Source organism: Elaeis guineensis, chromosome 8 (assembly GCF_000442705.2).
Source record: "Elaeis guineensis isolate ETL-2024a chromosome 8, EG11, whole genome shotgun sequence".
Classification (NCBI taxonomy): Eukaryota; Viridiplantae; Streptophyta; class Magnoliopsida; order Arecales; family Arecaceae; genus Elaeis; species Elaeis guineensis.
In genome coordinates this window covers 136287285-136309731 of record NC_026000.2, presented here as the reverse complement: position 1 = coordinate 136309731, position 22447 = coordinate 136287285, and the positions used below count along the sequence as shown (strand labels likewise).

General features: G+C 36.1%; 2 protein-coding genes across 3 annotated transcripts; one reads left to right on the top strand and one right to left on the bottom strand.

Moving 5' to 3' along the window:
• The first annotated feature begins 1422 nt into the window (after positions 1–1422).
• Positions 1423–11950, top strand: LOC105049399 (chromatin remodeling protein EBS). 2 transcript variants are annotated; one of them, XR_012143357.1, is made up of 6 exons: positions 1423–1900; positions 1998–2340; positions 2461–2529; positions 10478–10616; positions 11370–11506; positions 11593–11950. XR_012143357.1 is itself a non-coding variant. In XM_010929024.3 (5 exons), exons 1-5 carry the CDS (start codon positions 1828–1830, stop codon positions 11617–11619), a joined length of 651 nt encoding a protein of 216 aa, XP_010927326.1. In that variant the 5' UTR covers positions 1425–1827; the 3' UTR covers positions 11620–11950. The 2 variants fall into 2 exon arrangements, 1 of the variants encoding a protein (XP_010927326.1); XM_010929024.3 differs by lacking the exon at positions 11370–11506 and having other exon boundaries at positions 1425–1900.
• Positions 11951–15044: 3094 nt separating this feature from the next.
• Positions 15045–20122, bottom strand: LOC105049398 (uncharacterized). Its single transcript, XM_010929022.4, has 2 exons — positions 19725–20122; positions 15045–15357 (listed from the first exon to the last, which is right to left on the bottom strand). The coding sequence occupies exons 1-2, from the start codon at positions 19902–19904 to the stop codon at positions 15184–15186; spliced, it is 354 nt and encodes a 117-aa protein (XP_010927324.1). The 5' UTR covers positions 19905–20122; the 3' UTR covers positions 15045–15183.
• Between the last annotated feature and the right edge of the window lie 2325 nt (positions 20123–22447).

The following is a 22447-nucleotide window of genomic DNA, read 5'->3' as shown; positions in this document are numbered from 1 at the left end:
AAATATCATCGTGTCTCCGAAAGTCAAATGCGGCCATCCTTCATTTATGTCAGGATTGGGGAATCTGTCCATTTCCCTACGGATAAGCCTGGATAGGTGCCTTAGCACTTCCGCTGAAGAAAAGTGACACACTATTGACAAATGGTGTTGCGTTCACACACACGATTAGTTTCTTATTTTAAAAAAAAAACATTTTTTAATGTGTTCTACTCTTTCATCCCACAATGGTCACACACTATAGGTTTTTCTTTTCTTTTCCTCTCACCTTGCTCTGGAAGAAGCACTGGAAATATAAAATGGATTTCTTCCTCTATGCTTACTTCCATATGGTAGTTTCACGTACCTTCTTATAGCAGACTGCATGACTCTTTCCATGCACGCATAAACGATTAACAAACTTGATATTGCACCTTAGTAGAAAGTTAAATGAGGAACAATAAAATAATAGCCTCCTTTTTCTGTTCCATTTCTTAAACCTACCATCTTAAGCCTTTGTTGGTAGCAGGAAAAGTTATAAAAGAAAGAAATAGCAGTTTCTCTAACTCGCACGATCTGTTTTGGATGATTGCCTCCATCTGTGAAGTGATCATTCCCATCCAAAACTCATATTCTTCCATTAGAAATATCAAACAAAAAAAATGGCATTATTGCTGCCCTCCAAAGTTATAAATTAAGGAAGTTACAGTCATCTGCCAGCTCAGTCTCCGTACAGGTCTATTTCGGGTGCAGTAATATCTGTTATAGTGGTTATTGTTAACTATTACAGTAGAACTCGGCACATGCAAATGTGCAATGTATATAAGAAAAGACATGAATAGTGTGATTCTCATCTGAATACCTTTTCTATAATATATTTTTTTATTTGGTAAATGTATAGGATTTCTCTCATTTCCATTTAATAAACACCATTCAACTAGATGCAATTCTGGAAGTTATACTAATGTGCGTATATAGAGAGATGGAGACAGAGAGAGAGTGGATGCAAAGCTGGAAATGATGTATCTAGAGAAGATGTGGCTACGGTAGCGAAGACTAGAAGCAAAACATAAAAAGTATGCTATGTAAAAATAACTATTCAGATGCATATAATGTAATAGCTAGGTTTATATTTATACATACATGTATATGTATATATACATATATACAAACACACATACATATATACATACATATACATATAAATAGAGAGAGAGAGAGAGAGAGAGAGAGAGAGAGAGAGGGAGAAGCCTTGGAAAGTTGAAACAGGCAAAAGGACCATCTTAAATGATAATGGCCATTTGCACAGATCTTGCTGATGGATGAGTGGATGCATGCTTAAAAATATCAACCTGCACCAATGCAGTATGCATGCATCTATTGATGCATGCATGATGCATGCTGCACCCTATCAGGGCAAAAGGCACCGTGAGGCCAACACCACTTGTCCCTTGTCGGAATAGGGATGAACAACAGCTACCCTCTCCTTGGGGGGTAGGGTAGGGTTTCTTTCCGTTTTCTTCCCACAACTCCCACTGCCCCACCTTCGCCACCTCGCTCTCTTCTCTAGGGCTCATAATCCCCCTCCCTCCTCTCACCCACCACCTCCACCTCCACCCCTTCCCTCCTTCCTCCCTCCACTTCCAAAAGATCCATTTTGTTCCTCCCCCCACTCCCTTCCCAACCCAACCAAAATAGAGCCTTCTAGAGACCCATAAAACACCATGAAACATTGAATGCACCCTTAAAGCCTCCTTTTCCTCGTCCATATAAATTAATACAGATCTCTACCCCCTTAGATCTCATCGGCTTCTCTTCAAGAGCATACTACCAGCAGCGAAACGTCGGTCAATGGCGAAGACGAAACCGGGGAAGAAGGATTTGGATTCCTACACCATCAGAGGCACCAACAAGGTCGTCCGAGGTAATCGCCGATCTGCCTCACTATCTATTTTTCTTTCCTTTGGATTCAATTGGAATGAAATGAATAATTGATGGTTGTGCAAATCGCTGGAGGGCAGCGGGGGACTGCGTGCTGATGCGGCCCTCGGACTCCGATAAGCCGCCGTATGTGGCGAGAGTGGAGAAGATCGAGGCGGACCACCGTGGGAATGTCCGCGTCCGGGTCCGGTGGTATTACCGGCCGGAGGAGTCGATCGGCGGGCGGCGCCAGTTCCATGGGGCCAAGGAGCTCTTCCTCTCCGATCACTATGACGTGCAGAGCGCCCACACCATCGAGGGCAAGTGTGTCGTCCACTCCTTTAAGAATTATACCAAGCTCGAGAACGTCGGTACCGAGGATTACTTCTGCCGCTTCGAGTACAACGCTGCCACTGGGGGGTTCACTCCCGACCGGGTCGCCGTGTAAGAGCCCCCCCTCACTCTCATTTCCTTTTTTCTCCATCCATCTCTCGACGCCTATAGGATTTTATCCTGATACTTAACATATAGGGTGTCTGTTCTGTTTGTCTTCTTGGATTGAAGGTACTGCAAGTGTGAGATGCCGTATAACCCGGATGACCTCATGGTCCAGTGTGAGGGTTGCAAGGACTGGTAATCTTCGTGAAACCACTCACCACCGCTCTGTTCCTCTCTTTATTGTATTTGTTTTGTAAATTTATCATCCCGTGATTATTTTTTTTTTCTTCTTTTTATCTTTGAAGTTATGGCAGTTATTTTTCTTTGTTGAAGCTGATGAAACAACAGCGGGGATGATATGCATCAAATCTTGGATTTGGTGTTCTATTTTTGGAGGTTGAGGGGGATTTTTATTTTATTTTTGTTTGTCTTTTAACTTCCGTGGTGATTTTAATTTGTGTGACCAAGAGTTTGGGCAATGTTAACTGGATTATATTGACAGTTCGTGGTTTCTAATATAAGCATCTATATTGAGATGTCCATTTCTGTCAAACGTATCGTTGATTTACTAAGAATATGTTTTAATTCAGGGGCAATTTTTAATTTCCCTGTGCTTAATATAACATGTCTTTATTGCAGCGTTCAGTGTTTAAGGATAGAAAGCATTGGTGGTGTTGCTAAAAGGATTGGAGTTAATTATGAGAGTAGTTCCACTAGATTTTAAGCTAACTTCTTCTCTTTCAGTGCCTCATTACTGTTAGTTCAATTTAGGAAAAGGATCTTCATGGCATGGCGATGAGCTGCCGACAGAACGTCTACTCCTGTGTAGCTGCAAGTAGTAGGAATGAAGCAATACCTGAGTTTGCTCTTAGCATGTATATATTACCATGCGTTGCCCTTTTTTTTTTGTGTGTTTCTAACACTTTAACTTTCTTTCTTCCGTTACCCTTGTCTAATCATAGATATTAGCATTTCATTTTAGGCTTCATTTGAATAAGCAATTTTGGGAGAAGGAAGATCTGAGTTGTGCTGTATGAAACAAGATCCGTTGTTTTTGGTGACAGAAAACTTTGATGACTGATACTGCATTGTGGGTTGTGGAGTACTGAATTAACAAGGTTTATTAGAATATGGTATTTAAGTCTGATTCTGTCATAAGGAAACAATTTTTGGGTCTGTTTGGACATGTTGTAGCTTTAGGCCAAAAAGAAATTTTTAGTAAAAACTGCATTTTGATGTCAAAAGTTGCTTTGGGACGAAGAAGTTTTTGGTTTGGCTGTCAATATCCTAAAACTATTCTGAAGTTGTGGAAATAATTTCTGTATGTTTGGTTAATAGACCCAAAAGCTACTTTTGAACGACAAAATGATTAAAAAGGACAAATATATAAAGTGATTTTAAAATTTTTTGGATACAAAATTTGTTATTTTATTTTTTTTTATTTTTTTTGTATGTTTTTTAAGTTATCCACCGACTTTCTTTTTCTTTAGAAATTATCTTCGTGTCATTAAGCGGAGGTGGAAATGAGAGGAGAGTAATTAAAAAAGGGGTTCACAAGGAGTCGGCAAAAAGGATGTAGATGAGAGGAGATTAATACGAAGAAAGAAAAAGTGGTGAGTAGTGATAGACAAGAGAGTTGGATAACAAAAGGGAGAGATGAGAGGTGATTAATAATCTTGAAAGTCGGAAACAGGGATGTAGATGAGAGGAGATTAATTGAGATGTGGATGGAGATGAGATGTGATTAATCTGAAGAAAGAAAAAGTCCTGATAGAAAAGAAAATCGGACAAAAGGGGAGATGGAGATGAGAGGAGATTAATAATCCTGCAAGGAATGTAGATGAAGATGAGAGGAGATTAATCAGGCATGGAGATGAGTTGAAATTAATCTGAAGAAAGAAAAAGTGCTGACAGACAAGGAAGTGAGAAAAATAGATGTATGAGGGGTATTGAGAGGGTAACATGTAATTTTTCATAAAAAAATAATTTTCTGCAAATACAATATTTAGCTTGCGGTACTATGTCTACAAAAAGTAGGAGGTCAGCTTTATGTAAACCATGTTTTGAGAAATCTTAAACGCAATTCAGAATTACTTTTAAGTTGTTGTCAAACATTCAAAGTTCTGCTTTTAAATCCAAAATCACTTTTGACGATTACAAATGCACCCCCAAACATGCACTTTGTGTAGTAAAGGATTGTGGGCTTGGCTACTGTTTTTATATGAGTAGTTTTGTACCTTTTGGCTTTTAGTTTGGCAGGCTATGCTTCATTTGTTTTGTTTTCCCTGTAGTTATGAGTGTTTGGATAAATAGTTAACCTTTGTAGTTAGACATCTCAAGCAAGAACACACTTGAAGGGAAAAAGTTTAGCCTCTAACCATGTAGAAATGAAATCTCTTGAGGGCTTGAGGCCATGACATGATTTCATAGTGAAGCTTCCGGCAGTAAGGTTTCTCAGGCTAACCTAAGGTTCAAGCTGTACATGGTTTACGTACGCCTAAATGTTGTCAGATGAATACCCTTAATTAAAGCTTCATCCCCGCAATGATGCGTGTTTGGGAGATGCTGGTTGAACCTGATGTATGTAATTGACATGCAATGCATTTCAAGTGTATATTATGGTTCTCTCGATTTGCTTAGCAAAACTTTATACAAAATCAAAAAGTACCACTTTTGTATGTTGCAATTAGGGCCAAAGTTAAGTATGAGATTGTATATTTGGGCCCTTGTACCTATATTAATTTTTAGCATTGGAGTCACAATAAAGACAGGATGATTGGGAGAAAGGAGGAAAGGATCATATGACAATTGGATTGGTGAGTGGGAGTCCAATATGGCATATAAACAGGCCAAAAAATTGTCGTAAGTTTTCTGCCTTAAAGAAAATGTGCATAGTTGCTACTGCTGGATTTGATTTTTTTTCCTTAGGATTGCATTAACTAAGCAGGTAATTTAATGCTTATTTTGAATTGGTGCATTTGACTAAAGACAAGTGAAATGCGCAAAAGGTTAAAAGTGAATACCAATATACTTGAAAGCAACATAGATCTTGAGTTAATTGGGAGGAGAGAGTTACACTGGCCCATACTTTTGCACCCTTAATCTGTGAGTAAAGTAGAGTTCGGTGCTTGAGAACTAGAAATGCATGCATTTAAATCTTTTAATATTGACTACTTAGTATAGTTGATAAATGATTTGATTTGGTAATTATTAGATGTTTGACAATCTTGTAGGCCAAGCTTTTCTTGACTTACCAGTGTTGGAATATACAATTGGACATGTTGTGGATGACATAAGTTGACTGATTTAATTTTGCATCATGTAGAATCAGATGATTGGTGACAAATTTATGCTTGAACTTGCCTATCCGAGCTGATTCATGTGTTGGTCAAGTTGGATTGGAAACCTTGCATTTCATTCAGTTCTGCTTAGGACCAAATTGTCATAAGCTAGCTTGAATGATGCAATTCAAATGGATCTTCCAACTGCAAACATATGGCAGTTGCAGTGAGAGTAGATAGCAAATTTATTAGCCACTTGAGGGAACATCATGATGCAGACAGCAACTTCATGGGACATCCTTGTTGGCTCATCCACGCGGTCAGTGGACATGCATGCATGTCGACATACATGTGGTATGCATATATGTCTATACATGATGCCTTAGATCTTGCATGCATGTCAATGAACTGGAGAAAGGTACTTTTTTTATCGTGGTCAAACATACTTACCACTTCCATGCTTCATGACAGCATGATCTCAAGACAAATTCAATTATATGAAGAAGGAAAAGGAGTGGCCTCATCTCCCCTTACCTTTCTCCCTCACCACCCTTCTTCCTTCTTGTCATAATGACAAATTGTTTTCTCTGCTCAGCATCTCCTATCATTCATGTAATTAGCATTATAAAGAACCAAAAACTTATTCTGTTGTTATCGCAATATATTTGCCCTTGTTGGGATTCATGAATGTAGTTGATGATGTTTTTGTGGTAAAGCTCAAATTGATATGTATTTCGTGAAATGAATAGAAGAGTTATTTTTTAGTTGGTTTTTGCCGGGTACATCCAGTGGACCGGCACTTTTGTGTCTCCCATATATAGTTGCTTTGATTGGGTAACCCATCCATGTGTTTCACATGATTAACATTGAGGTGGGACTAGTCATTTTCTCTATAAATTGTACCTTCACGTGCATTATATATGCCTTAGATATGTGTACAAAGTACTGATTAAGAAAGACTACTGAACAAAGAGCCATGTAATTCAATAGTTGGAAATTTCTTGGACATTAATGGACAAGAAAAAGAACCTGCAAATCACTAACCTCATCTACAGACTGCATACGAAGAGCATGGTGAGAAATCAGATTCTCAAAGGGTAAGGGCTATGGTTAGTGCTTCTATGGACATATGCAGCTTTGTGCTAATGCAACTGAATCACCTATAAAGAGAAGAGTGAATGACATTAAAATGACAAGTTCATATATTTTTCCCCTATGATATTCATATGCTGTTGAAACTTTGAGCAACTTGCAGTGCCAACTAATGAAGTTACTAAAACCCATGTTATATCCTTTTAACTTGTTACTCCGTTCATGCATTAATCTTAAAAGTAAGGTTCATTGTCTTGATAATGGACCCCATACCAGTGCCATCCTATTACAGGATTGGTACATGGTATGGTACAAGATGGTGAGGCATACTAAGTCTCGGTAGGTACGAGATTGTGTACTAGTTTGGTACTGGTATGGTACACCTTGTATGCTACTGATCCTACGGCAAACCTTGCATAAAAGTTGAATATCCAATGAATTGCATGGTTGTAGAATGCTATCTTTGGCTGTGTATTGCAAAATTTGTCATGACCTGCCTTTTAGTGCATCCCAAGCATCTTAAGTAAGAGAGACGTCTAACTTTATTCCCTAATATGGCTTTTGACTGTGACTTTCTGCATCAAATTTTCAGTCATCTCTTTATAGTTATTTGGTTTGGATGGTTGTTCAAATATTACATTCAAGCATTTATGAGCCTAGATACTTTTACATTTGATGAAACTTATATGTCTAAGAAATTATTATTTTTGTCGTCAACAACTTTGAAGATTGAGTTTGCCTTTTAGGCATGGATTCTGGACTTGCACTTCAATTATGTATGACCTGAAAATAAATTAAAAGGGAGCGCACATATATGTTCATATGTTAACTCTTATTAGAGGTGCAAGACAGCTGCAGTCAAAGTTCAACTTTAACTTGCAGTCAGTTCTCATCTAGAAAAAAGTAGGGTTTGGTTTGATTCAGATTGGGTCTTTGTTGAGTCTGTATTCGTGAGTTTCTTGTTGAGTCGAATCTGATTATGCTTGACCTAAACTTTATGCAATCTAGAATAGAAAGATAAGAATCAAGTCAAACTTTAGGGTTTTGGTGGGTTTTATTTCTAGGTCCTGCACCTGGTGCTTGTGCATTTCTCATGCAAATGAGATCCAAATATAAAAGGAATATTTTTTTTGGAGGTCATGAAGATTACTTGCTTTATGTTTGGGTAGGACGGAATTTATATTTAATCTAAAAGTGGAAACAATCAATTTAGAAACAATTAAAAGGGAGTGTAAGGCACTAAATTAGTGAAAAATTAATATGTTGTCTTGATCTTGAAGTTATTAGCTCTAATAGTTTTAAACATGAATTGCTTATCTTCTTTTACTTGATATTTGATAAGAGGATACCCCTTTGTTCTTATGTGCAATGTTCTAAGTACATATTTTAAGATGTGTTTTACCTTTTAATATACCGATTCAGTTGACACAACTACTGCACATTTTAATTTATATAGTTCAAATCTTAGAAATTAGTATCACTCTTGACATTGGTATAACAATGATCCAACCTATGATATAGTGCATTATAACCTATTTATCTTGTTCCATGGTAAACGACATCATTGATGTCATATTTAGAATCCAACTTAAAGTCTCATATAATTTTTTTATGTATCATTTTCTTTACTGTGCCTTGGCGCAATGGTAACATCGTTCCATTATGACCTGGAAGTCACATGTTTGAAATATAGAAATAGCCTCTCTACACGGGTAAGGTTGTGTACATCTGCCTTTCATGGATCTTACAGTGGTGGGAGCCTCATGCACTATGCTGCCCTTTAACCATTTTCTTCACCATATTTTTGAATTAGTTTCTGGATCGAATGTCATTTAATGTGTATATACTGTGGTCACCAAAACAAAAGTAGAAAGCTTATATGGAAGAATACGGAGAAAATTATTATATTGTTTATAAGACTTCTGTTTTTTCCATGCATGTTGAACCCTATGATTACTTAGTGGATAAAGGTTTTTGGAGAGAAGATTTGTCCCTTTTTTTATCAACTCTGGACCTGATTGATCGCCCAAATTTCCTTCTCTTTCTTAATTCTGAAATAATCATTCTCTTCATCATGTGAAGAGTCTTGATTGGGAAGTGGTCAAAAGAGTTGGATATGGTGGGAATGTAGTTTCAAAAGCTAGTCACAATGAATTTAATGAAAAATATCTTTTGCACTGATGATTGATTGAATATTAGACTACTGGAAATTTGATTTTGAACAACTAATCATTGCATTTAAAAAAAAAAAAAAACAGCTAAGCATTGCAGTCTGATGGTCAAAGATACTAGAGTTAATATGTTTAATGAAGATTCATCAAATGGTGATGGTATAATTTGAAGAGCTCAGGACTCAGGAAGAATGATTCAACTTGGTTATGTGTGACCTGGGTGAAATATCGAGTTCTCGACTATATAATGTTGTTTATAAACCCTTTTGCAGCCACACAAAAAAGTTGCCACTAAAATTCTATTTGTTTGGTATGCCAGCTATTAGTTGCAAGATTTAGCAGGAGCTGTTAGAAACTTGTCAATAGAAATGTCTTTGGTGCACATATACTATTGGCTGTTGGCTACCACTGCAAGCTGATGGTAATAATATTTAGTGATGACCAGGGAACAGCCTCCCCTCATAAAGACACTAAGCATCAAATTTTTGTGGCTACTGTTAAAAATTAGTCCCAATTTTGTTTATAGTCGAACAAAGTCTATGGTTGCTCAATTTAGATTATCAATACATAGGATAGGTAAATGCCTCCTTTTCTGGGTATGAGATGCAGAGGAGGGACTTGAGGAGATACGGACCACGAGAAGAGAAAGTGAGATAGAACACATGCCACAGTATAGAAAGTTAAAGTACTCCATGATAGCATGATATTCCATGTTGTGCTTTAGATAATGAAAAATCACCAAAAATAAACATTTTAATAGTGGGTCTATAACTTTATGGTTAGGAACATACTTGATGCAAAAAAAGGTGAAAAACGGTCACCTATTTTGCTTGGGTGCCCAGGGTTATTGCTAGTGTTGAGATAAAGTACATTTCCTCAGTGCTGCCACATTCTAAATGGAAGTTCATTTTAACAAAACCTCCTAACATACAATAGAACTAGTAATACCACAATCTTTTTCCTTAGGTTTGTTTTCTTTCTTTTTTTTTGGAAAATAAAATGACCAGACTTAACTACTAATTTTACACATGCATTAGCTATTGAATGATAGATGTCGACTTTATTTTACCTTGAATTCCAAAAACATCGCAGAGCCTTTCAGGTTCATGAACTCATAAGCCCTTGGTATAAAGATATGCCATTAGGAATTATTAGTTTTGTTCTGCTCATATTTCTAGGGGCTTAGTGTACTTCTCCATCGATCAATTTCTCCATTTGCTGAAACTTGACACTTTTATTTGATGTATCATGTCAAAGGTCATTGTAATCCTTTGAATTGTAGTGCTTCTGTTGTGCTGCTATTATGGAAGCTCTTGATCAGTATGCTATTTCATTTTTTTTTCACTTTATTATGTTATAATGAATACTTTTCTAAAGTTAAATCATTTTTGCATTATTTTTAAAAATTGTTAAATATTTGTTCATTATTTTCAAAGCTCACTGTTCAGTCGGTTCTTTTATTTTTGCAGATATTTGCAATTAGTATAGAGATGGATAAACTAGATAGAATTAACAATTTCACTGTTTTTTTTTTTTTTTTGGTATCGTCAAGTTCACATATTCATTTGATGTATATTATGTGCATCCTTTTGTGTGCAGGTTTCATCCATCATGTATGGGCATGACCATCGAGCAAGCTAAAAAATTGGACCACTTTCTATGTTCAGATTGTTCCACCGAGGATGATGCCAAGAGATCTTTGAATGTTTTTCCTGTCACACCACCTTCTGAGCCTAAGGTGAGAGTAATGCCTATGTCTTTCCCTAGCATATCCTAAGTGCTTTATAATATTTTAGAGCTAAATCTGTCTATAAAGATGACTCTTTGTTCAAGTTTTAGAGTTTGTGGTAACAGAAATACATACGTAAATATGCATATTTCCTGGCATATTTTTGTGTACTTGGACAGTATGGTTTTGGGAAAGCAGAGTATTGAATTGTGTTTGAAAGCCTTGAGTGACAATTGAATTCTGAAGTGGCTGATGGAAGGAAAACTAGTTGCTGTTCCTAGGATGCATGGGTTATACACAGAAACTCATTTTGCATCACAAACTACAATGCCCTAAGTGCCACCAACTAGTATCCATATGGCTGGGAGCCTTGACCTATGCATCAAGCGATACCTAAATGAACAGATTCCAAGAAATAGAATGCATAATTTAACGTGGTTGGAAATGATCCAATCAGCTTGAATTTTGATCATGAATATGAGATATCTTTGGCTATGTAAAATGCAACAAATGGTGTAAGCCATCAACTTAAATGACCCATCATGCATTTTTGCAATTAAAGCTTTATCTATGTACGTGCATGTGAACATGTCCATGTTAAGTCGCTTGAGTAAAATCTTGCTGGTGTGTCATACTGCTTGCACTTTTCTTTCCTTAAATAAACTTCAATCTGCCTTCCATTAATTATACTAAGCGTAGAACTATGAAACTCAGGTTACTTGTTTTCTGCTGTAATGTTGTTCTTCTTTGGGCAAATTCTAGATGTCCTTTTGTTTGCACTAAGGATTTAATGACACATGGACCTCTTGAGCTGTTATATTGGATTCTGAACTTCCAAAGTCTCTCTCCAGTCTGGTTAGTCCATGGTAACCGGAGAATGTAGACTACTTTGAGAAATGGTAATAGATTCTCGATATTGTTACTGAACTCTATTTAACTGTTCATTATTTTTTTTCTTTATGTTAATACGGTTTGCCATTTGTAGGTTGAATCCAAAAGGCGGAAGAGGTAATTGTTGATAGTGAAGGTAGTCACAGATAAGTGAACATTTTCTGGTGAGGTTGCTCTTCCGTTATTGTTGGTCATGTAGAACTGTACAGTGCAGAGATCAAACTGCTTGCACAAACTGGAGTCACTTTTTCTTTTCTATTCTTCTATCTTGCTTGGTAATGAGTCGTGAGAAACTTCAATGAGATGATTTAGTGCCTCTTTATGTGTATGATCTGTGCAAAAATCTTGTTTTATTTTCATGGGCACTATTTTGTAGAGGATGCTGGAGGCGAATATATTACCGGTACTCAATGGTGTGTGAATGAAAGGCCTCTCTTTATATTTAGTTGTTAGACGGTTTGTAGAGTTAAGTGGATTTGCTTTATGCGTGCAAATAGAATGTGCTGGGAAGCGCCCATCTGCCACAAGGAAATGCATGCCAGAGCATCTGAAGTTGTTGGTAATTGCTGCCATTTGATGGTGTTAGTCCCTAACTCTTTCATTCAAGATATGATTTAGGGTGCTTGTTTAGTAAGAAAATGCATCAATACTTAAAACTCTTTTATTAAAGGCCATCTCATTGTGATCATCCACCTGTATGTTTCTTCCGACTTGTCTTGGTTGGACTGGTGAGTCCGTGAGGAAGACGGTGCAAAAAAAAACCTGATTTCAAATCCAATTTGCCAACTGATGTAGACAATGTTTAGCGAATCTTTAGCATTGATTCATCCTGATGATGAACTACAGTATCATCAGCAGTTCAATTAGAATTTGTGGTAGTAGCATATAAGAGCCTAGAATGAAGTTGATCAACTTGTTTTGAAAAAAGAAAACGTCAATGATTCTGAAGAGTAAGAATGGGCAAAAGAAGACGAGATTATTTTATGAAATTAGAGTCTGCTAAGATGATATATTGGGCTGCTTCTGAGCAGGGGTTTTTGTAAATTTTAATTCTTGCTATGGTCAATATATTGTTGTGAATGTATATGTTTCTTGCGAATAAATTGAAGATTTACAGGAGCTGTTTTGGTACTTTTTTTTTTTCTTGGTAAATAAAGGGGGAAGTCCTGTTACATTCTTAATAACACCTCTGTTGCAGTCTTAAGAGGACACAAATGGTTGCATCAGAAATAAACACTTGTAGAGAATGAATAAAAATCTACAAATATAACTTTGCATCCAAAACTATGTAGCTTAGGGTGGAACTAACACGATAACAAACTTCTAATAAGAAGTAGCTGCTATGTAGTTTCCATCTCTCATGTGACTTTTTTAGTTACAAAATCGCATGTTTGCACATACAATGTAAAACTAGAATCTCTTGTATTAGAATGTTCGATATTTTTGACCCAAAAATTGCGTCTCTCACTTGCTTCGTTTCTAACATAGTGAATCTCATTATGATCTTTAAATATTGGTATCTTATTCTCCTTATATCGCACTTTTGGCACATATGCTGGCATTGATATTGCAAGTGCGCAGCTGAAAACGTTTGTTTTCGAATTCAATTAAATTATGGGCCATTTTTCAGACACCGATGGCCAATTTAAGTCCATCCAATTCGATGACCATTTTCTTTTAGATAAGGTTTTAGAATTTTATGTTTATCAAAATGAAAATATTTTTTGAGTAAATAAAATAGTAAAAGATACTGATACTTTCCTAGTCATTTCCCATCATCAAATGCACCCATCGTATCTTTATTCTTTTATTTTTTTGAGAATATCATCACCCCGATCACTGGCGTTTCCAGGCACTCGCAGTGCAGGGACGAACTTCAGCTCAGGAAACCAAAATTTTCAGCCTCAAAGGAAATTGCTATTTGCTAGACAGGATGCCAGTGGTGTATCCTTTTCCAGAGCTTAAAGCACAAGCTCAGCCTTTGGCAAAGAAATTAAAAAACTTAATGCACCCAACCTTGTGGGACCTCATCTTGCTAGGTATGACACCCTCCTTTCGGATGATTTCTTATTCTTATACTGTTTCATTAGAAAAAAGGAAGAACAAACGAACGACACCCAAGGACACCTGATCACTTAGAAAATAGCAATTTTTATACGCACCCTTGCCACTCATGTATTTACAGGGAAATTCTTTCACATATTTGTTTAGAAATCTCAATAATTACATGGTTAACTTGAATCCATCCTTGGATCAAAGAGATGTAAATGCCTAGAAGGAGAGTTATATAAATCTCTTTTAATGAACAGTTATTTCCTGATGATGGTACTTTATATGACCACTCTGTGCTTCAAAGAAGTTGATCGAAGTTATTTTGCCAGGGGAGAAGTTGTCCCAAAACGGGGTCATGCTGGAAGAAAAATGCATGCAAGGGATCCTAGGTTCATAGGTTTTATCTATCTATAGAAGCAAATAGATCACATTCCCACCTCTCCTGGATCACTAGGTCGTTATAACATCAACTGAAGAAATGGTATATACGGAAATAGACATCTATTACCTCAACCCTGATAAGCATAGTCCTCGTTATGCAAGTGTCTCAGTTTTGATCTGAGTGGAGTAGAATGGGTACAGCGAATGAATGAGTTTAGAACCCCTCCTAATCTATTTTACATAACCAACATTCTTTGTACACCGTTACAGTGTAAAAATCTGACATAAAACGCACTACTTCATCTTATTGAATTACATGGCCACTACTTTTCAACGCGTATTTAACGTAGTTCTATTTTTTTATTTAAAATTTTGAATAATAAAAATATCCTTTCCTTCCGATAAAATTATGATATTCTGTACGGATATTATAACATCCGGTTAAAATTATGACTTTTTATATAGAATGTCATAAAGAGAGAAAGACATTTTTGTTATTGAAAAAGTTATCATATTTTTTTAATGACAAAAATACCCTTTCATCTTTATAATATCCTACGAAAAAATTATAACATTCTGTGTAGAAAATCATAATTTTAACACAGGATACCATAATATCCACAAAAGATGTCATAATTTTTTCGAAAGAAAAAAAATATTTTCATCATTCAAAATTTCAAACGAAAAAATAAAACAGTGTGCATTAAATAAACATTAAATGCACATTGAAAAATGATGATTACGTAATTTAATCGGATGAAACGGTATGCTCTACGTCGAATTTTCTACACCACAGAGAATTTCTTTTTAACATAATACAAAAAGCAACCATCCACCGTCTCATTCTAATTATTACTACCATGTTCTTAGCTTTCTAGGGACTACCAACTTTGGAAGCTAAAAAGAGCTGCTAATGTGTCTGCAAAAAGAACATAGCAGTAACAATTCTAAGGTCACAAGTATTCCACCCCAGTGACTTTGCCAACTGAGACATAAAAATTTTTTAATCTGCCTTCTCAATGTCTGTAGAGAAGACAATCATGTTACTAAAGTCCAAGTCCAGAATCACCTATCCCAGAATGCGAGCCATAAGCATATAACTTTCTGTACAAATAATCAAATAAATGCCATTGTGGTATAAACTGTAAATCACGCAGATCCATGTACGACTACAAATTCAACCAGGGTATCACCCAACTAAACCTGGCCTCCCTCATTAGATTCTATTCTCTTAATTTCTTTGTCCATAACATCATTTTTTTGCCTTGGAGAATCGAAGGCACCTGTACTTCTCACCACTGACAGTAATCTCAAGAGCACCATCTTGGTTGTCCTGATTTGATGCGGTGCCCATGAGGACGCTCTTCTCTTTCTCTAGATTTTCCCTCTCCATCTTCAGCCTTGCCTCTTGACGGGCAATTTCTGCCTGCAAAAACGATTGTACACATGGATCCAGGTACTTCTATGTACAAAATATGATTGTTGCACAGGGGAGCAGGATCATGGCCTTATTCCAAAATGCAACAAAATCTGAAACTACACAATACATATGCTAACCATGAATCTAACATGATCATTGGTTCTTACTTCAGCCAGCGATGTCCTTATCACAAATAAGATTCCTGCAAGATCTAAGTAACTGCAGAAAAGTAACCATTTATTAACTCTAATAATTGCATAGACTGCTCAGATTTCTCTGACCAGCTCATTGTGCAAATAATACATAAGATTCTTGTTTTGTCAAATCGAGGCAGTGCAACATATAATAAATAAAACTATTAAAAAGTTCATTCAATAGACTTAAGGAAGATATGAAGATTTTGCTAAAACTTAAAGTTCATAATGGTATTTCAACTTTTCGATGATGAAAAAAGAAATAAGGGAATAAAACGGCCACCTTGTTTTTTTCTTTTTTTTTGTCTCAACATGTTTCCAAATAAAATAAATTCAGCTATTTCTACATCAAAACTTTCTGAGATCAAACTTGAGATGTTTCAAACAAAAAACTTATCACTCAAAACCAGTCAGTTAACTGGTGAGTCTGGTTTTGGATCCAAGGCCCACCAAAAATAAACTGTGAAACTGAAACTTGGATCTGTCTAAATGAATTAAGTGTGATGACGATATCAGATACAACAAGCACCAAATAGCACATGGCACTGATGAAATTAAGATACCACATGCCATCTTTCTTAGTTCCTTATATCACTACTATATCTGTTAATTATGGACCCTTGATGAGCTCTGCAAAGAAATGAAAATGAATGGTCTATAATGCCAGAGTGGGATCAAGTTTTCACACAAAATTTGGGCAACCTGGATGTTTGCTTTTGGATAATCAGAGTGCACACTTATCAATCACACAGCAGTACATGGATTAACTCATGGGAATTCAAGAAGGCTGCTCAAAATGCAAAGGTACCTTATTAAGAATCATTGTAACTGCAAGTCCCAAGATCCAGTTTAAAAGGGGCATTGAGATATGCAAGTAAGAAAATCAGTTCTCATCATTGCTTCTTTATTATCCCTACAACAGTTGGTCTTATTTAGATTGACAAAAAGCAATTGTGATTTATGAATTTGCAAATATAGATTTTAGATTTTCTTTATAGCGATATTGTATCATAACAATGATCAGTTACATGGGAGAGATTTGGCTCTGCTGATGACCAACAGTTGGAAATAGAAGCGGGTACTGGAGTACATTCAGGTACAGTTATGGGAAGGAGAGCTCTGAAAGAAATTTAGAATAAGGAGACCTAGGAATTAAGTACAGGGATGAGTTTTGGGAGAGGTTTCGAAGTGGGTATGGCACCCTAATTAGAAGTTTCCTACTACCAAGTGCCAAGATACCATACTCCAATTTATATACACAATATTACAAGGTTCCAGTTCTCTATAATATTGGTTGTCAATATAATACCATTGACGAATCTTATACTCATTTGACTCCTTTGCATTGGCACAGCAGATGGGTAAAGAGAACTGCATAGGCTGGTCAAGCATGATAAAATTGCTCATATATTTTACTCTTCCAAGAAGTATGATGTACCTGAAATTCATAAATTTTAAGTGACCTGATAAAGAAAAATGGAGGGGGGAAAACTTGACAACCTTGTAAAATCCTTCTGAGTACCAACCAGGTTGCATATACAGGTGCTTGGGCAACTATTATGTGGCCCAATTGCATATTTTGGGGCCACCAAAGCCCTATTCCAGGCAGCTACTTTTAGAGAAGTAGTTAACAAACAGTTAGTATTAGCAACATAAGAAACAATTAAGGGACCACCTACCACTAATCCCAGTGTTGCAGATTTAATGGGCATTTTGATCAAAGCTTTTTCTCTTTTGAATTTCCCAAAATGCTAAGAGATGGCATTAAAGATGAAGGAAAATATATAAAAGTTAAATGGACAAGGACAACGTTTTCTTTTAAACAAAATGTTAACTAGAAAGAAAACTAGCAAACAGAAATAAGAAAAGAAAGAAGCAAAAGTAGGAAACATAAAATTTACAAAGGTACCCTTATCTATGTCACTCTGTAGATAAAGAAAGTCGCCTCCAAATACAGGAACATGGCCTTGCCTATGATGTCATCTCAGCCTTTCCTAATTTCAATTCTTTCTGCTAACAAAACACTATTCTTTTCTTTCCATCCTCTACATCAAATCGCATACAGCATTTAAACCCCAACTGTTTTGTGCATATGTATGGCAACAATGGTTAGTCCATGTTAAAAACCAAGATACTATATCTTCAATGCATTTAATGTATCCATTAACAAGTAGTGATAGGAACAGAAAATACTGAAAGCAGCATTTGTCGGGAAAAGCTATAGTGGCAATGCATTGTAGTCACCCTATGTTTCATATTCTAACAAAGAAGCTTCCTAACTATGCCTTGAAGCTCTTAATTCCTCTATCAAATGCATAAATATTCCTTAATATTGTTGGATAGGTAATAGGAGCCATATCCACAATCTTAGGCCTATTTGACCCAGCAATTAGTCATGCTATCCAATATAACAGCATTACGTAGCTCATCAAAGGACCATCATGACACTACTTGGCATTCACAATAAGACAACAATAAAACAAGTGATCAAGAAGGCCTCTTGATTGATCATCAACCCACTTCTTCATGATCTAAAACTGATTTGTGTCATCTAATGCTAATTCAAGGAGATATCCCATCTAACATTAGTTTAAGAAGTATCTAATACTGCATATTATGGTATTTTTAGACTGAGATTGTCGTTACATACTGATATTATGTTTAACTTAGTCTTGTTAACAAAATAGGCTTCTAGTTTCAATACAAAGGTAATTGAATAAGGCTTCTTAATTATGGCATGCCTGAAAAGGTCTACAAAATTCTAAAGACCGTACCCTTTTCTAAGTAAAGAAATATTTTTCAGAATTATATATTAGTCATTTCACATGTAATCATGTAAAATTTCAAATTTTATGAGTAACCGTGATATCGGGGTAGTATGACAGATGTTCACAACATGGTAGAGCAAGCCCAACACAAGAGTGAAAAGAAGAAAAACAACCTGCCAATGAAGTGGAGATGTGCTTCTATGATGCTATGCAACCAACATATGCCTTGGTGATTCATATCTGGCAAGTGCGACATAGGTGGTTGATTCGAGAAAAACGAATGTGATGAATAAGAGTTTTGGATGGTAGAAACAATCTACGGAAATAAAGATGGGTGTGGTATAAATGAGAATGTTGTGATGAATATGTGTTAAAGGCAGAAAGGATAGAATGCCGAACAACAACGGTACCAATAAAGCACCAAGTGACAGTGAACTAGTTGAGATGGTATGGTATGGACTTGTGCAATGATGCTTTGAGGAAGCCTGGTTAAGAAAGGCGCTTAAGTATACAAAAAATAACATTACAAAGTGGGGAAACCCGAGAAACATGGACGGAAGTAGCACAAAAGTATTTAAAAGGTTGAAGTGGCATCAGAAGTTGCTCTTAATAGGAAACACTGGAGAATAAGAACTAAGAAAGCCTACCTGGAATACTGGGAGAAGTCTTGAAAATTGCTATATATGCTTTACTAATATTCAATGTATTCCAAAAGGATAGGTGAATTAAACTTATGAGACCCTTCTTCTCCTGTATGGCAATATACATTGTGATCCTTCCTTGCTAAATTCTAAATAAGTTTAGATTGTTTATTTTTCTTTAAAAAAAAGAAAAAAGGAAAACAGAAAAAATTTACACCTTAACTAAAAATCATGATTAGGGTTGCAAAATTTAAATCTCCTGAAGCCTCATGCAATATCAAATACTCCCTAATAGACACTGGCAGAGCAATAGCTCCGACAAAAGTTGGTAATTCATTTCTAGTTAACCAATCCTAACCAGATAGGACTACTATAACATGATCAACTAATCAAACATTTGTAGATCAATTAAACTCATAATCAAACATTTGTAGACCAATTAAACCCATAATCAAACATTTGTAGACCAATTAAACCCAGTAAAAGTTAGATCAAGCGAAAAAAAGCGAAAAAAGAGAAAGAAAGAAAGAAAAAAAACTTTCCTAGCAATAACTTAGCTTACATATAGCCTCCAAAATAGAATAAGAAGCCTTAACGGAAATTAATAAATTGTGGGCTAAAGTTGATAACAAAACACCAGGAGTTTCTCTCGGAGGCTTTTCTTCGTAAACTAAAATAGAAACGATTTTTCTTTTTTTTTTTTTTTTAATCTCCTCGACATAAAAAAACTTATCTTTTTAGCTTTTTTTTGTTTTTTTTTTTATCCTTACCTCACGGCGAGAGAGCTCAGCCTTCCACGCGGCCTCGCGCTCGGCGACCTCCCGCTCCCTCTCCTCGATGTAGCTCTGCATCTCCCTCTCCTTCATGATCCGATCCTGGATGTCCGCCTGCAGAGCCTCCGTCAGCTCCTTCACGAACTTATCCACCACCGCCTTGATCCTAAGCGACATTCCTCCGTCCCACGAGTCCCGCCGGATCGTCCGACGACTAAGACCTAAGAATTCGATCCTTCTCCTCCTCCTCCTCTTAAGCCTCTAGTTTTCGCCGAATTTCTCGGTTCTCCGGCGAGAATCGACGGAAAAACCCATGTTTTCCGTCTAGGGTTTCCAACCGCGCGAAAGGCCGAGGGCGGAAGTTATTATGATAGAGGAGTCGTGGGAAGAGAGGAAGTCGGGAGGCGGATTGAATAGGAGGGGAAGAATCCGAGACTTCCTTACGGAACTGTCCTACGAGTTCCGCGGGATTTACAAAATATGCCCTCGCTTGCGAGAAAGTTCGCGAATCTTTTGTCGCTTTGATGGAGTGCACGTATCTGAAGCAACATCTGCACCGGTGCGTTGGAGGCGGGGAGAGCGGGCGCGTGCATTCGATTTTTTCGGTTTAAACCGAGTCGAAATTTTGAAGAATCGAGCTTTTAAACCTGCATTTTATAGAGCCAAAAATAAAATTGAAATAATTTAAAATTAAATAAATTAAATTAAAATAATTTTGATTCGATTCGATAATTGGATTTTAAATTTTTTTATGTTAATTTTTTATTCTAATTTAGACTTATTAAATTCTCCAATAATTTTATTATTTGAACTACAGAATTACACTTGAGCTTACTCTAAATGGACCATGATTTAAAAGGGACGTGATAAATAAATCTGATTCAAAATTAAACTAAATAAATCATGAAAGATAATTTTTTTTAAAAAAAATTGACTCTGAAATTTTATCGCACATTCTCCTAAACATGAATGTTATCTAAAAAATAACATCAATCTAACTCATCTAAATGAGACCTCAAAAAAATAAAAAAAATAAAATACAAAATTTATATAAATATATTTTAAAATATTAATATTTCAAAATAAACTACTCTAAACTCAAAGCAAGGACTTTCTCTCATAGGATAGATATATGGTGGATAGCATGCAATCGAGAATTGGTCAAATATTGGACTGTCTGGTTCAAGTAATATTTAGTCGAAATATAAATATTAAATCAAAAAAAATTATTTTGATTTTTGATTAATCAAAATTATTAAATTAAATATCAAAGATCGAACTGATTAAAAAATTTCGATTCGATTTTAAATCAAAACTAAAATTTTAAAAAAAATTAAATCAGACATCAAAATAATTATGATTTGATTCGGTTTTCGATTAATCGAATCATTTGCGTACCCTTAAAAGAGCCCACAAACTAGAACAGGGAACGGAGAGAGATTTGGATTTTTTTTTTGGGTAAAAAAAAGATTTGGACCTTGAGATATAACATCAAGATGACATTGCGACGCAATCTTCAGCATCACGTTGGCCTGCTACTTTATTGTATGGATTCAGCATAAAGCAGATCCCACGCACGCCTTTGTGGTTGGAGTTTCCTATTTTAGGTTCTACCACATATATATAATACGCACATACATACACACACAAATAAAATCGAAATTTTATTTTGATTTGGCACCATTTTTTTGGTAAAAATAATTTAGGAACGTGAGTCACAACCCCAACTGCCTATCGAGTGAAAGTAAAATACTCTAAAGACTAATGATTTTGCCAACAAGCTACTCTTAACCAGATGTCTATGCCCAAGTTGTTCATATGAATCAATTAGTAAATATATCATGTCTGATTCAAATAAAACCTTGTGACATGTGACATGCTTAATTAAGTAGTCAAGCAACATAAATGTGGATAGCAACTTACTAACCATTTACACTACTTAGAGGGGATCCACCCTAAACATTGCCTTGGTGAGCAATGCTCTAGGCACTATTTTTATGAGGGAAAACTATTAAATACAAATATTTTTCTTTAGAAAAGGAACATAGCATGTCCAAGTTCCCCACCTGTCCAAGCATTTGTATTTCCCTTCAAGAGAGGAATAATTTTGAGAACAAAATGAAGTTATATTTAAGCACAATATTTCTCTCCCAAAACTCTAAGGCTCGTCAGCCTTCATCCCCAAAGTGAGTTGTGGATTACCTAAGAAGGCCTAGATAAGTCAGGTACCAAATGCGTGGATCTCAATGGATTCGATTAAGTTTGGATTTAAGGTATTCAAAACTTTAACATTGACTCTTGGTAAATAACATATCCTTAGGTGCTATTTTGAGTTCAGTAACAACTCAAGTAAGTTGAGTTATCATTAGGCTGCAAGTTAGAGCTATCTTATAGTAGGTTAGCTCACGATCAAAATAGCTATGTGATGAGTTGCACCCACTCAAGTAGGTATTTTAATTTAAAAAATAGATTTTCTCTTTAGTCCCTTTTGATCAAAGCCTTAGCACCCTACTTGATATCATTATGTCACTCTTTTTGGGTGTCTTATTTTAACCTCACCTCCCATCGAATGTCCCTGGCCATCCCTCCTATACCTCTCCTTGCTATTTCTTCTACCACCAACCTCTCCTCCTCCTCCTCCCCTTCCTCCAATTCTCCCATCTCTCTTTGCAATCTCACATTTAGAGGACCAATCCTAGCTTCATCTCTGTACTCTCTAA

Bases quoted from the DNA above. Each gene is read 5' to 3' on its own strand.
- LOC105049399 (XM_010929024.3), top strand. From the start codon at position 1,828: ATGGCGAAGACGAAACCGGGGAAGAAGGATTTGGATTCCTACACCATC. The intron at 2,341-2,460 runs GTAAGAGCCCCC...CTTGGATTGAAG, and splicing joins ACTCCCGACCGGGTCGCCGT to GTACTGCAAGTGTGAGATGC. The intron at 2,530-10,477 runs GTAATCTTCGTG...TTTTGTGTGCAG, and splicing joins TGTGAGGGTTGCAAGGACTG to GTTTCATCCATCATGTATGG.
- LOC105049398 (XM_010929022.4), bottom strand. From the start codon at position 19,904: ATGTCGCTTAGGATCAAGGCGGTGGTGGATAAGTTCGTGAAGGAGCTG. The intron at 15,358-19,724 runs GTAAGGATAAAA...TCGTTTTTGCAG, and splicing joins CTGAGCTCTCTCGCCGTGAG to GCAGAAATTGCCCGTCAAGA.